The sequence below is a fragment of the Cyclopterus lumpus genome, chromosome 22 (genome assembly GCF_009769545.1).
Source record: "Cyclopterus lumpus isolate fCycLum1 chromosome 22, fCycLum1.pri, whole genome shotgun sequence".
NCBI classification, from domain to species: Eukaryota; Metazoa; Chordata; class Actinopteri; order Perciformes; family Cyclopteridae; genus Cyclopterus; species Cyclopterus lumpus.
Window position 1 is genome coordinate 18,694,940 of NC_046987.1, and position 13,312 is coordinate 18,708,251.

At 46.9% G+C, this 13,312-nt stretch overlaps 2 protein-coding genes across 2 annotated transcripts; one reads left to right on the forward strand and one right to left on the reverse strand.

Moving 5' to 3' along the window:
- Nucleotides 1-907: 907 nt before the first annotated feature.
- LOC117751137 (pentraxin-related protein PTX3-like) lies at nt 908-2,603 on the forward strand. Its single transcript, XM_034562714.1, has 2 exons — nt 908-1,101; nt 1,866-2,603. The coding sequence occupies exons 1-2, from the start codon at nt 966-968 to the stop codon at nt 2,504-2,506; spliced, it is 777 nt and encodes a 258-aa protein (XP_034418605.1). The 5' UTR covers nt 908-965; the 3' UTR covers nt 2,507-2,603.
- Nucleotides 2,604-4,380: 1,777 nt separating this feature from the next.
- Nucleotides 4,381-11,634, reverse strand: slc35g2a (solute carrier family 35 member G2a). Its single transcript, XM_034562687.1, has 3 exons — nt 11,556-11,634; nt 8,047-8,373; nt 4,381-5,880 (listed from the first exon to the last, which is right to left on the reverse strand). Exon 3 carries the CDS (start codon nt 5,852-5,854, stop codon nt 4,499-4,501), a length of 1,356 nt encoding a protein of 451 aa, XP_034418578.1. The 5' UTR covers nt 5,855-5,880; nt 8,047-8,373; nt 11,556-11,634; the 3' UTR covers nt 4,381-4,498.
- Nucleotides 11,635-13,312: the final 1,678 nt, after the last annotated feature.

The window sequence follows — 13,312 nt, forward strand, 5'->3', positions numbered from 1 at the left end:
CGAGCCATGGGAGTGACGCTGACTCATCAGTAAAAAGGTTGAAGAGAGGACTGAAATATCCTGAGAGCACTACGACGTTAACGCGTCATGCAAAGACGAGGATCATTAGATTTTAGTCATTGATTAGTCTCGTACGGAGCTTTTGAAAAGAAAATGTGTATGGTGCATATTGCATTTTTGATATATGGGTATCATATACTTAACCTATGTCCTATACATATAGAATACTTTCCTACAGTATACAACTACTATATTTATTTTAATACAACGGTTCACTCTGTTCAAATTTGATTTTTTCAATCTTATTTATACAATTTCTATTTTGTGTCTCTCCAACTGCGTGTCATTGCGCAATCCTCTATTGCTAATAACAACAATGCTCAAGTATTAAATGATATAAAGACAAACATATTAAGAAATTAAGAACATTTGTGAAACATGTGACAGTTACGGTGTGATGCTGAAACCTATACTGTAACAGTAGCACCAGTTTACGGCCCCATATGTCAGTTATACATCAATATATATCTTAGAATATTTAAACAATGTCTATCTCACTTCTAAATATAACATAACACAGGCCTATTTTAAAGCAACTGAAACTGTTTTCCTTTCTTTTCACCATAGTTTTCCCCACACCCTCATAACTCGCCCTCTCTATCCTCATAATGCCCCCTATTTCCCACTGAGTTTGACTTTTGACATATTACCTCCACTGAAGCATTACTCACCCAACCTCCACAGCCCCCCCACGACTCCCCCCCCACCCCCACCTCAGTCCCACCCTCAACCTCCCTCCTTCTTCCCTTGCAGCCGGGTTTATAAGACAGCGCCCAGCAACAGTTGGCTCAGTGTGAAGAACTTTAAATATAGTGAAGGGGGAGCAGCTGGAAACCTGGGTGAAGAACACAAAACCTTTATGATATTTGATTTTTTTCTTAAAGCAACGCATTCAGAGCTTCATCATGCACGTGTTTAGGATCTGGCGTGTGCTGTGTGCGCTTGTCTTCGTTGGTGCATCCTCGTGTGTGAATGAGCTCGAGTACGAGGGGAACTTCGCAGACAACTACAACAACGAGATCTCTCACGACCAGCAGGAGGGTGAGTTATGTTTGTTGCTCCTCTTGTCTCTTCTTATTCCCGGCTTCTCTTTGTGAAGAAGTTTCCCCTCAGCTGCCACGCTTCATATTTGCTTTAATTAAGAATTCTTCATCACACTTTGATTTATTAGTTTTAGAGGGTGAGCGAAGGTGTCCCACAGGGGTCTATTATCGGTCCACTTCTATTAACTATACACATAAAACAAAACATCGCTGCAAGTCAATGTAATTATATTTCTATGCAAATAATACCATATTAAGCAGTCATAGAAGGGTACATTATTTATGTAAAACCCTCTCCTTGAAATATTATCTCTGCTCTCTCCGATCACATCACAATAGATTAAATACAATGTCAGGTCACAGGTCATTTTAACTTTAGCTGTCACACATGTTCAAGCCAAGCTATGTGTTTTAAATATGTCAGAGAAAATTTGAAAAAAAGTATATTGGATGCTGCATGTAACTGTTTTCTTTAACATGGAACCACCAACTTTAGGGATTAACTTGCAGTTTCTGCCAGCTGGACACCAGCTTTTCTGAAAGTGAAATAACTCTAACTTCACCTAATAACTGCCATAAGCAAAGAGAAAACATCATGTTTTTTGTTCTTTTTTTTATTGCACCATTGAATTGCGTTACACCATAATTACTTCATAGGTGTTGGAGTAAGTGTTGTTTATACCATTTACTCCAACTTTCTTTATCCTTCGGTACCCAGTATTTAAGCTAATTGAACGACTATATAACTGTTGTTGTCTACAGGGGAAACTCCAACCACGCCGTGCCAGGCTGCAGACTTCTCCCACTGGGACAAGCTTTTCGTCACGCTGGAGGACTCCCACATGAGGCAGAACATGCTGCTGGTGTCTCTGGAGCAATGTTGCGGAGGGATGCTCTCTCTCAGGACCCAGGTGGACAAGCTGGCTAAGGGGTCATGCCAGCAGTGTCACCCCAGCCCGGAGTCGGCTTGCGGGGCGCGAGCCGAGCAGGCGAATGTCAGGCTGCAACGAGGATTGCTGGAGCTCCGGGAGGTGGAAGCAGAGAGGGAGAGAAGGTTGAACGCTACGCTGCACCAGCTTCTGCACGGTGGCCGTGAGGTGAACGCCCGACTGAAGCGGCTGGAGGAAGGTGGAGGCCACGGGGCGGCGCCTTCTGGAGCGATGGGGCACCGGCCGACGCTGAGACCTGGAGGTTTAGGGGCAGCACTCGGCCTGGGAATGAAGCCGTTCACATCTGGCCCGCAGGAGCAGGGAGGGGCTTCTCCGCTGGACATGGCCGCAATGGAAAAGGCCCTGGTTGCCATGGCAACAGAACTGCAGCAGGTGCACCTGCAGCTGAGCAGAGTGATAGAGCGGGTGGGAAGGACAGAGGAGACACCCGAATCGCCAAGGGGCCAAAAATAATATAAGATTGACTGGAACTTTCCAGTGATAATGATTTTGCACATACTCTGTTTTTAATGCTGTTTCTTCTTTTTTTTCTTTCTTTCTTTTTGCATGTTTTCGGCCGGTGACAATGAATTTAAATGTACCATAAATGTTGTGGGTTTACTGTAATGAATAAAAACACGGTGGTCAACTCATTTTCATTGCGTGTGTTTTCATCTATGCGCTGGGCCAGAGGTTATACCTCAATGTCTGTGTGGTTGTGGTGATGTCTGCAGATACCAACCACCACAAGGAAGCTTCTCAGAGGTTTTGGATGGTTCAAGTCTGGGCAGGGTTCTCCTTCTCTCCCTCTCTCTCTCCCTCTTTCCCTCTCTCCCTCTCCCTCGCTCCCTCTCCCCCGCTCTACTGCTGCTTTAAGAGAGTCTGAGTGTTTATGAATGATAAAACCCTACCAGGGTTATTACACTGCCGCCAGTCCGCCCCTCCTGCAACCGCACAAACACACACACACACACACACACATAAACACACACTCTCTCTTTGGTCCCCAGAACACCTCTTCATTTATTTTTAAAGTATTTATATGTCTGTTGTGGAGTTTTAAGAGCGGAACACTGTTTGAATGAGATAGAAGGAAGAGGGAGAAAGATAATTAGAAATAGTAGGATTTAACTTTAAGTAAAAGCATAATTGTAATGTTGTAACTGGGCCAGGAGGCGCTGAGTTGTATACATCTGGGTGTCAAATCTTAACCAGTAGAGTAACGAGTAATTACAGCTGTCAAATAACGGTAGTCAAGTAAAAAACAACAATATCTTACTCTAAAATGTAGTACAGTACACGGAGTAGCATAAAATAAAGTACAAGTACTGCCGTATGTGCTTCACTAAATAAAACAGCAACAAATAACATCTGAAACCAATTGGTCCTTTTCTCTAATGAAAAGCCTACAACCACGTGTGTGTGTGTGTGTGTGCGTGTGCGTGTGTGCGCGTGCGTGTGCATGTCCATGTGCATGTGCGTGGGCGCACATCCTTTTCTTAAATGTGCAGTTTGGTGGAGGATTGCAGGCAAGACTTCCTCCTGCATCAGTCTCTCACTATGGCACCCAGCATGCACACAAACACACGCACACACACACACGCACACACACACACACACACACACACACACACACACACACACACACGCGCGGTTGTGTTAAGTCTCCATCTGTGCAGTGTGTGTGTGTGGACTTCAGTGAATGGAAGCTTCGTCATGTCCTTTCATGTCGGCGCTTCATTCATTTTTTTTAACGCAGACTAAAACAGAGACAAGGAAGAGAAAAGGAAAGCTGGAGGGTTAGTGATGAGGGAGAGGAGGAGAGGAAGAAGAAGAGTGACGGTCACGTGTCTGACATTTAGGTATAAGTCTCATGGAACAAGCCAGCTGGCCAGAGACGCCGCACAATACCCAGCCTCGCTTTCTTTCCCCCCTCCGGCTTCCTTCTCTTTCACCTCCGTTTCATCATCTGCCATCACTCCCTTTTCTCTCTTGCGTCTTATCTGTCTGCCAATCCCATCATTTTCTCTCTCTCTCTCTCTCTCTCTCTACCAGCATTTATCTTCCTCTCATTGTGTCTCCCGTCTCCTGTGTTCTCGTTCGATCGCCAGCAGCCAAATAGATGGCATCAATCTTTGGCAAACCCTCAGCTGGCCGGTAAAAGTGACTGACATTACACTCCTGTGAAATGTAGCCAATATATTCTCCCGCTCACACACACACACACACACACACACACTGAAGGAGATGAGATACTGATTAGAAGATTTTAATGTCACATCACATAGTCACGAGAACAGACAACACGATATTGGCACGTTCTCCGAAGCAAAGAGGACAATACAAAATCGATAAAGCTCCAATAAACATTCAGCAGTCTCTTATGTACACCCGAATCAATCTCATGAAGGAGGGAGTGAGGGGGAAGACAAGGGTGTGTAGGTGTGAAGAGGAGAGAAGATTTGCCTATTTGATAGGCGAGTCCAGAATCTCCTCGTACTCTTCCCGTTGGCGTCGCCCTCCCCCGCGGGCCGGCAGCAGCTTTATCGCCACCAGCCAGCCCACGCTCAGTACGACCATCACGTTCCCGACGACCTCCGGCGCGTTGGGAGCCAGCGGCAGCACCGCCAGGTGCAGCAGCATGGCCACAGGTACCTCCAGGCTCTGAGAGGCGGAGACCAGAGAAGGGTGGAGTCGGGTGAGGGCGTGCGTCATCCCCAGAAAGGCCGCTACCGAGCATGCGACCAGGCCCAGGACCAGACTCCAGGCTGGGCCGCTCGAAGGCCAGGACCAGCCCTCCTGGAGCAGAGCCAGCGAGGCCGGGGCGAGCAGGCAGCCCGTCCAGCTGACCGTGAACAAAGCTGTGCCCACTCCCACCCTCTCCTTCAGGGAACGATACCCAACGAGTGCCAAGGCCATCCACAGTCCCGCAAGAGCTGAGAGAGACCAACCGAACGCACCCCTCCAGAACACGACCGGGTCGGTCGGTGAATCTGAATTGCTCTCGTCCGCTGTGGGAAGCAACACGAGCCCCAAACCACACAGCCCCGCGGCGACGGTGATCCCGTCGGCCAATCCCAGCCTCTCCTCCAGGAGCAGGAAGGCCAGGGTCGCCGACAGCGCCGTGGTCGCCAGGCGCCAGGCGCTCTCTGCGTTCCCGGGAGAGACGAAGGTCAAGGAGGCGTAGGCGCAGCAGAGGGAGAGAGAGTAGGCGACGCCGTAGCAGAGCAGACGCAGGCGGTAGCCCGGCGGTCCGAAAGGGTTCTCCCCCCTGTGCAGCGGTACAGCCACAGAAAGCAGCTGCACGATGGACCGTACCAAGAGCAGAAACAGGGGGCCCAGGCTGAAGCGTTCGGAGGCCAGGCGGGTCAAAACAATCAAACAGCCGTGCGCCAGCGCCGCGCCGAGCAGCACCACCCAGGTGAGGCGGGACGCAGACACAGACGCCTCCCCGAAACTGGCCAGCTGTTCCCCTACTCCTTTCCCGGACCCCTTCGCCGGTCTGGCTCCCCCCTCGCTCCCTTCTTCTCCGCCGGCCACCTGAGGTTTGTTCGTCGTGTCTTTGTCTTTGGGCCCGAACAGAGTCAGAGGCCACTTCCTGCTCTCCGTCAGCTGCTTCTTGTCCGACGTCTCCTCCAGGAAGGAGCCAAAGTCCTCAAAGGACGGGGCGTCGTCATAGCCCTCGTCCCCTGGTTGGGGGAAGTGTGTGTGCACTCCGGGTTGAGGGGAGTAAGGGGTGTGCGTGGCGTACTTGGCTGTGACGGTGTGAGGGTGGATCTTCACCCTCTTCTTAGAGCTGCTCAGGAGGTGAGTGGACTCCATTTTAAAACGTCAATGGCGACAGACACCTGCGAAAGGGAAAGGATACTTTAGAACCACCGACTAGATTTGTTTAAACACACACACACACTCTCCTGCAAAGCCTCTCTCTCTCTCTCTCTGCTTTCTCCCTCGCTAGGATACCGCTTGATATCTGATATATCTTTAATATCCAGGATAATAATAGCAAGCGACTCAAATCTTCCCATGTGCCCCTCGCGTAAGCTCTGGCCCATCTGAGCAAATCGGCACTTTAATTGATTTTTTGTTTTTCAGAGTTCACATTGAGTTTGTATAAGCACCATAATGGCAGATTAACAACTCTATTGTCGCACCTTTTAGACTTCTTAAGTGCCGTGACCTTCAAGGGGCGTGAGGAGTCAACGTTGGCAATGACAATTACGCTCCCTGCCTCATTTCTCTTTTTATCTCTCTCTCTCTCTCTCTCTATCGAACAGTTTCTTCCTCCCATCTCTTCCTCTTCACCGGCCTCTCGTTACACATTCAAGCACGGACAAGAAGAAGCTGAAGTATTGTTCTGTCAAAACATTAGAAAAAAGAAAACGCTATATATGAATCCCACAGCCATCTTATGTCTGATTTAATACCTCCCTCTCAACCTTATTACTTATTGAAACAGTCAATCAAAAACTTAAAAAGACAAATATGTGTAATAGGGGCCACGAGGATCAAATATTTGAACGCAGTGTAAAAGACATGTGCCATAATCAATATGTATAATCGTTTTTGGCAGCTGTGCTGCTGTTTCCCACGTCGCTGCAGTCCTTTTAAATTGGTGGGAGCAGAGGGAGGCTGTGTGGATTTGTGTCTACGTGGCCTCTACGCTCCCTGGAGATGTCGAACCGAACCTGAACCAACCTGAATCGCCCTCGTGCAAATTACAACCGCTGGAAAGGCCACGTCGATGTGAGTGCAGGTAATAGAGAAGAGCTCATGAAGTATCCATATAGGATACATATATATATACTTTTCTTTGAAAATCCAAGTGTTGGTGGAAATTGCACACTCAATTAACTTAATTCCTTCTCAAATCAACATGACGTGCAATAAAATGATGACAACATTTGTCCCGATTTTGCAACCTCACAGCTAAAAAAAGAAGAAAAGAAACCGCATAACAGGAGGACGCACCGATGACATTTGAGAAGATCTGGACATTCACTTCCACCGGAAGGTGAATCATGATCTCCCGAGCATAAAGAGATCAGGATGTTACAGTCCGACTGTTCTCTCTGATAGTATTTACTGATCCGTATGATGCAGCCTGCCTCTGCAATGCTGCTGCTGCTGCTCTCAGGAGCTGGTTTCACAACCCTAAAATGAGCCGCGATACATCGAACCTGCACAATGTGAGGCAGAGGATGCTTTTTACACTGTACACTGTCCTCCTGCTGTATTTACATATCTGGTTTCATAAGCAAAAACATCTTTAATATGGACTATGATTAGTCCAAACACACACACACACACACACACACACACACACACATATATATATATATATATATATATATATATATATATATATATATATATAAAAACATGTGTGTTCTTTACTTAAGGGTAATTGGATTCTATTATGTAAATCCCTGTGTAGCATGTGTCTATTCCGTGTGTGTGTGTGCGTGCGTGTGTGTGTGTGTATATGAAGGGAAGATGTTATCAAGGTTTCAAGGTTATCAAGGTCCCGCGGTGACGCCAGAGGGTTGACACAAACACACGCACACGCACACACGCACACACACACACACGCACACACACGCACGAGCACGCGCGAAAACGGAAGGGTTGTGCTGCACGTGCTGTCTCCGTTTAAATCCAATTAAAATAGCCGTTTAACGCCATAACGCACCGTTTCCCTGCTCAGTCCCGCACCTGCAGGGACGACGGTTCGATTCCCGCACCCTGAATGTATGAATGTATGAATGCATGTCGTAGCCTACAATGACAGCCCGATCCGTGACCCATGAAGAATTCTTGAATGAAGAAAAGTGCGCGCACACTCTGCACGTGCACCCGCAGATTGCCACACGGCCGCTCAGTCCACCCGGTTGAGTCCTCAGACGGTGTCCCAATTAGTGACCCGCTGTCATGCCGCGGTGTATTGCATGATATAGTCCGATGAACCAACGGACGGGCTCTTTATATGTAGTCCTTCCCCCGACTCAACTCACCTGCTTTTCCCGCAAACAGCGGATCTCGCCGGGGTTGAACTTCACTCTCGGTCCGCCTCAGTCATCTACCGGAGCATCTCCCAGAAGATCCATCACCTCTTCTTGGCCATTTGTTATTCCCCCTTTCTCCTGCCGGTGTTCCCTCTCCCCCGCTGGTCTCCTGCGGCAGCCAATCGTCTCCTCAAGGGCAAACGGGACACGCCTCCGCCCAGCCAGACCCTGCAGGTCCCCTCACTTCACTCTGCGGGAGGACAATGCGTGTGTTGTGGCGACCCGCTGCCCGTCCATCACTCTCCGCGGGCACTGATACAGATGCTCCTCCTCAGCCTGCCCAGAGAGAGAGAGAGAGAGAGAGAGAGAGAGAGAGAGAGGCTGTATCCTGACCACATCCCACACACACATTACTAACGTGTGTACGTGTATCTCTCTCCTATTCTTTTTCATATTTTGCAAAATATCCTTTAAGATTGGGACCTATACTCTGTGCTCCTATGGTGCATATATTTTCTGTATATATACGTACATCTTTGATTTATTTCAAGATAACATGATACACACACAATGCACAGAGAGTTGGTGGTGGTGGTGGTGGTGGTGGTGGTGGGGGGAGAAATGTTGAAAGAAAAGAAGTCAACATTTGTTTTACATGGTTTCCAAACCAGGTTCCTTATTTCCCAGTACGATGAATGTTAATGCCACGCCACGCCATTATATTTAAGACACTAGTGTGATTCCAACTTTGTGGCGACAGTTCAGAGAAGGCTCTTTCCATGTTCAAAATGTTCAAAAAGCACGGCCCGTATGAACATGGTCTTTCCAGTTTGGTGTGGGACCACTCGACCGGTCTGAACCGAGCCCTGACTTCAACTCCACCATGACACCTTTGGGACGACACCTCATGATGCTCTTGTGGTCGGCCGCCAGGTTCCAAGGTCGTGTGAAAAAGCCCTTCACGTAAAAGACGTGGCCGTTCGAGGCATTTGTGTCGTAACGATAACGATGACGACACGGCGGCTGAGCAGAGATCAAATAAAGAGGAGGCCGATCCGATCGGTGGGGCGTCTTCCCTCCGTCTGACTCACACATCTCACACACTTTCATCTTTTTTTTTTTTGCTGCAAAACTGACAGTAATTGCTTTGACATTTTTGCTGACATAACACTGGTGTGCTCTGCTCCATTGCGAGCCGTATTAACCTTTCCTGAATGCAGCAGCCGTACTGTTTAATAAGAAGACCAATGAGAAGCGCATGACGAGAGCCAGAAGACGTCTCTTCGTGTTCACTATAGACACCCCAGATATTTGGATTATGGAAATGAGAAACGGACAATATATATATATATATATACCTCAGCTCCCACCTCGTCTAGTGCATGTTTTTATTTTTCTATATCTGGTGTTCAAATGAGAGAGTGGGCCGGTTTCCTTGCCAACCAATTACACTTGGTGTGTTCTAATTAGCCCCTTTAGTGTGAGGCGAGGGCGCGTGTCAAAGAAGCAATCCCTGTCAACGGTGTCATTTTATACTCGCAAACAATTATTGATAATCTGCGCTGTAGACTATTATCTAGTAATGACTATTGCTTTAATTGGGCAGCTAGCTGCAAGCAATTACACATTAGGCACACGCGGAGCAATATTAGCGTTAATTGGGATTCATGTTTTTTGGCCACACCACAAATGTGATAATTCTGGGTCTTTAGCTGCTCAACTCTCCACTATGTTCACCAGCTACTTGATAACTAAGCGGGTAATAGTAACACTTTTTAAAATGATTTAAAATGTTGCCCTAAAAACAGCTGAAAACCCAAAATAGTGACGCTATATTAATTTGAGCCAAATAACATAAGCTTGTCGATAAGTGCAGATTTAAATTGGTGAAATACAAGTCTGCACCGCATCTTTAAAACTTGGATTTGCTCCTCAATGGAAGATATTTACTTCAACTCTACAAAAACAACAACAACAACAACAACAACACACAAGCCACCCATTCAGAGCCCATTACCAAAGAGCAATGTATTGCCATGCAACAGTGAGTTCTGGTTGGAGCAAGCTGGAACACAACAGGGATTATGGATGTTAATTTCCCCCATATTTCTGAGATACAGCTCACCCAGCTGCATCTTACTCTCAGGAGCTGTGCTCTCCTTAAAAAATCATTATGTATATCTGGGGTGTCAGACTGTTTACACAGCCGGGGTTATTCTTTTTTTTTTCCCACATAATTATCCTGGAGAGCCAAAAAATTGGATGTAAAAAATGAGTTCAATATGAACAAATGCATGGGAGCACTGGTAGAAAAAAAATAAAAAATGGTGGAGAATTCAACTCTCTCGTCCATTTGCTTGCGGCTATTTCTCTAAAGGATGAGGAGGAATATCTAGTGTTTCCATGGTTACGCCGGAATAGGAGTATCGGACCAGCTATTTTAGGGGCTACTGTTTTAAATCCCACCGTCTGCTCTTGCGGTGCCGGCCCTATCTATAGGTTTCATCGTACCCACACAGAAGGTGAAGCCTCCGGGGAGGAGTCGGTGACTTGCTGTGATAAAAATATGCTAAAGGGAGGCAGAGAGGAGCTGACAGCGGGGAGCAAGTGGGGAGAAGGGGGGGGGGGGGGGGGGGGGGGGGGATGGTGGATGGATGGAGAGTACGGGGAGACGCAGTCGAGGCTTTTTAAATGAATTCAAGCAGTCAAGAAGCTTTTTGTGCCTCCCTCGCTCCATCTCTGGCCAGGAGGAGCTGAATTATAGAGTACGGCAAAGGAAAGAGCGGCATGTAGCTGAACTTGGGTTTACGCTCTTTCTTTCCTCAATCTGCCTCTCAAACACACACACACACACAAACACACACACACACACACACACACACACACACACACACACACACACACACAATCTATTTCTGTTTCTCACACACATTAGCACATGTATGCCCGGGTGGGTTTTCTCTGCCAATGTCACACTTATTTAACACAGGAAGGCATTTCAGCCTGTCACCATTCACGGAAACCCACTTCCCATTTGAACAGTTTAATTAACTGATTTCTAGAAGAAGAAAATGTAATAAACAGTCGGCGTTGACGTGCATATCTAGTCGACATTTGTCAGCCTGGCGCAGGGTTTATTGAAGAGGTCTGTTTTGGGCGGGCGGTGTTTATGAACGATAAACAGGACTACATTATTCAAAAGCTAGGGTCCTTGGATGTCTGAGTGTGTGTTCTCATTACGGCTGATGAGAGCAGAAATGAGTGAGCCACGACCACAGGCAGGGACACATTCATCACCGGGAGGAACAAGAGAGTCCAAAAAAAATAAATTTAAATTAAATACTTCTATGGAGAAATCTAGAAGGCGGAGCTGATGATGTATGACACACACACACTGCAGCAAAATAACACATTTGCATGCCCACTGTGTGTGTGTGCGTGTGCGTGTGTGTGTGTGTGTGTGTGTGTGTGTGTGTGCGTGTGCGTGTGTGTGTGTGTGTGTGTGTGTCGATGACTACCTGGTTCACAAGTAAAGGGTTGTGATAGACTGTGATTTTGTTCCTCTTCCCTCAGCTGATTATACAGCACGATACATTCTCATGCATGTTGCATTACTACAGTGGTGGAAAGGAGGGTAGGGGGGAGGGAATGAGTAGGAAGTGACATGGGAGGGGGGCGGGGGGCGGGGGGGGAGACATGTGGAGAGAGTCAGAAACAGGGTGTCAGTGCGGTTGTGAGCAAACAAAGCCTCGGGCGTGAAAAAAAACCGCTGGGAGGAAAGTCAGAGGGATCTAAAAATAGAAATGACGTAGAACGGCCACGTGAAAAAAAAAAAGCCTCTCGGTTAGTCAACCGCCCCAGAGACCAAGAATAAAAACAGACCTGCACATTGCATAACTCTCAATACGTCAAAGGAGTGCGTTGCAGCCACACAAGTCTGAAATGACCCCCCCCCCCTGTGTTTTCCCCACAGATGTAGACGTTTGTCACCGCTCTCGACTATTTGAGTGATAACCTGTGATTACCTGTGACAGACTAAAAGGGTTTGCTCCACAGACGCAGCCTCTGTTGCCGTGGTTACGCCCCCACCCCGGGTAAAGTTTTCTATATTATGACGGATGCCGTGATGGAGAGCGTTACGTGTGTGTGTGCCACAAGGCGCGTAGTCTCAGTGAGGGGGGCCTTCGTGAGTTTAAACATGTGTTATTTTAATTAAGATTGTGGCACGTGGGCAACGTGAAAAGCTTAAAATCCACAGCAGAACACTGCAATACGATGCAACGCACAGACACACCCACGTGGTCTGAGTGTGTCTGAACATTGTTGGAAAAACAACAAGAGGATAAACCCGCCTGACCGAATGCTCACGAGTGGTTCGTTTTGGGTTATCGCATCGATCTCGAGGACGAGAGAACACGCACTTGTGTTATTTATGTGGGTTTATTCATATACAGCATCGCTGCTGTGAGTCGAAACGTGTGCGTGAGATCAACGTGAGATCCTACATTTAGAAAATACAGCATGTGGGACATTTGCATAAAGTGTGTCAACAGCCAGCAGGTACAATATGATGATGAAAACAAAATTTAAAAAGAAAGCTACGGCTCAAAAGTATAATATATTCTCATAGCGGTGTACACGGTTTTAGATTTACAGCGTAATTATCTGTTGGACGCTAATATTGCAAATGCAAATGCGAATGCATGTTAATGTGTGTGAGTATAAACAGTATATTTGCTCTTACACACAATGACATTTGTGATATTTACAGGACCGAAAAGAAACCTTTTTCTTTTCTTCTTCTTTTCTCGCTTTAATAAATCATATAACCTGACAGATGAACTAAAAAACGCAACAAGATAGAACAAGCTACCACCCACCATGTTGGCAAGCCTCTGACACGCTGAATTGATCTGGAGATAAACACTGAAATCCAGCTTATTCCAGTGTTTCTTTTCTGAAGCTGACCTTTGACCTCTCAAAATACAACAAAATTAAGACAAAATAAACGTGAATTATTCCACCAGTCGGGATCTTCACAGCAGGTTTTCATGTGTAATTATGACTTCTTTTATTTTTATTTGGTTCTTCAAAACATATTTGTTTTCCACCTGTGGAAGGCCTCATGTCTGAATGTGTGTGTGTGTGTGTGTGTGTGTGTGTGTGTGTTGTGCATTAACCCTGAGGGGAGGATCTGGCTGCAGCTTTTATGGCTAAGATGTGCTGTTGCTATGGCGAACAACAGCGCGTCTGTCAGATGAAACGCCACGCGGCA

Coding starts and splice junctions, on each gene's coding strand:
- LOC117751137 (XM_034562714.1), top strand. CDS start 966: ATGCACGTGTTTAGGATCTGGCGTGTGCTGTGTGCGCTTGTCTTCGTT. Junction 1,102..1,865: donor CTCTCACGACCAGCAGGAGG/GTGAGTTATGTT, acceptor TGTTGTCTACAG/GGGAAACTCCAACCACGCCG.
- slc35g2a (XM_034562687.1), bottom strand. CDS start 5,854: ATGGAGTCCACTCACCTCCTGAGCAGCTCTAAGAAGAGGGTGAAGATC.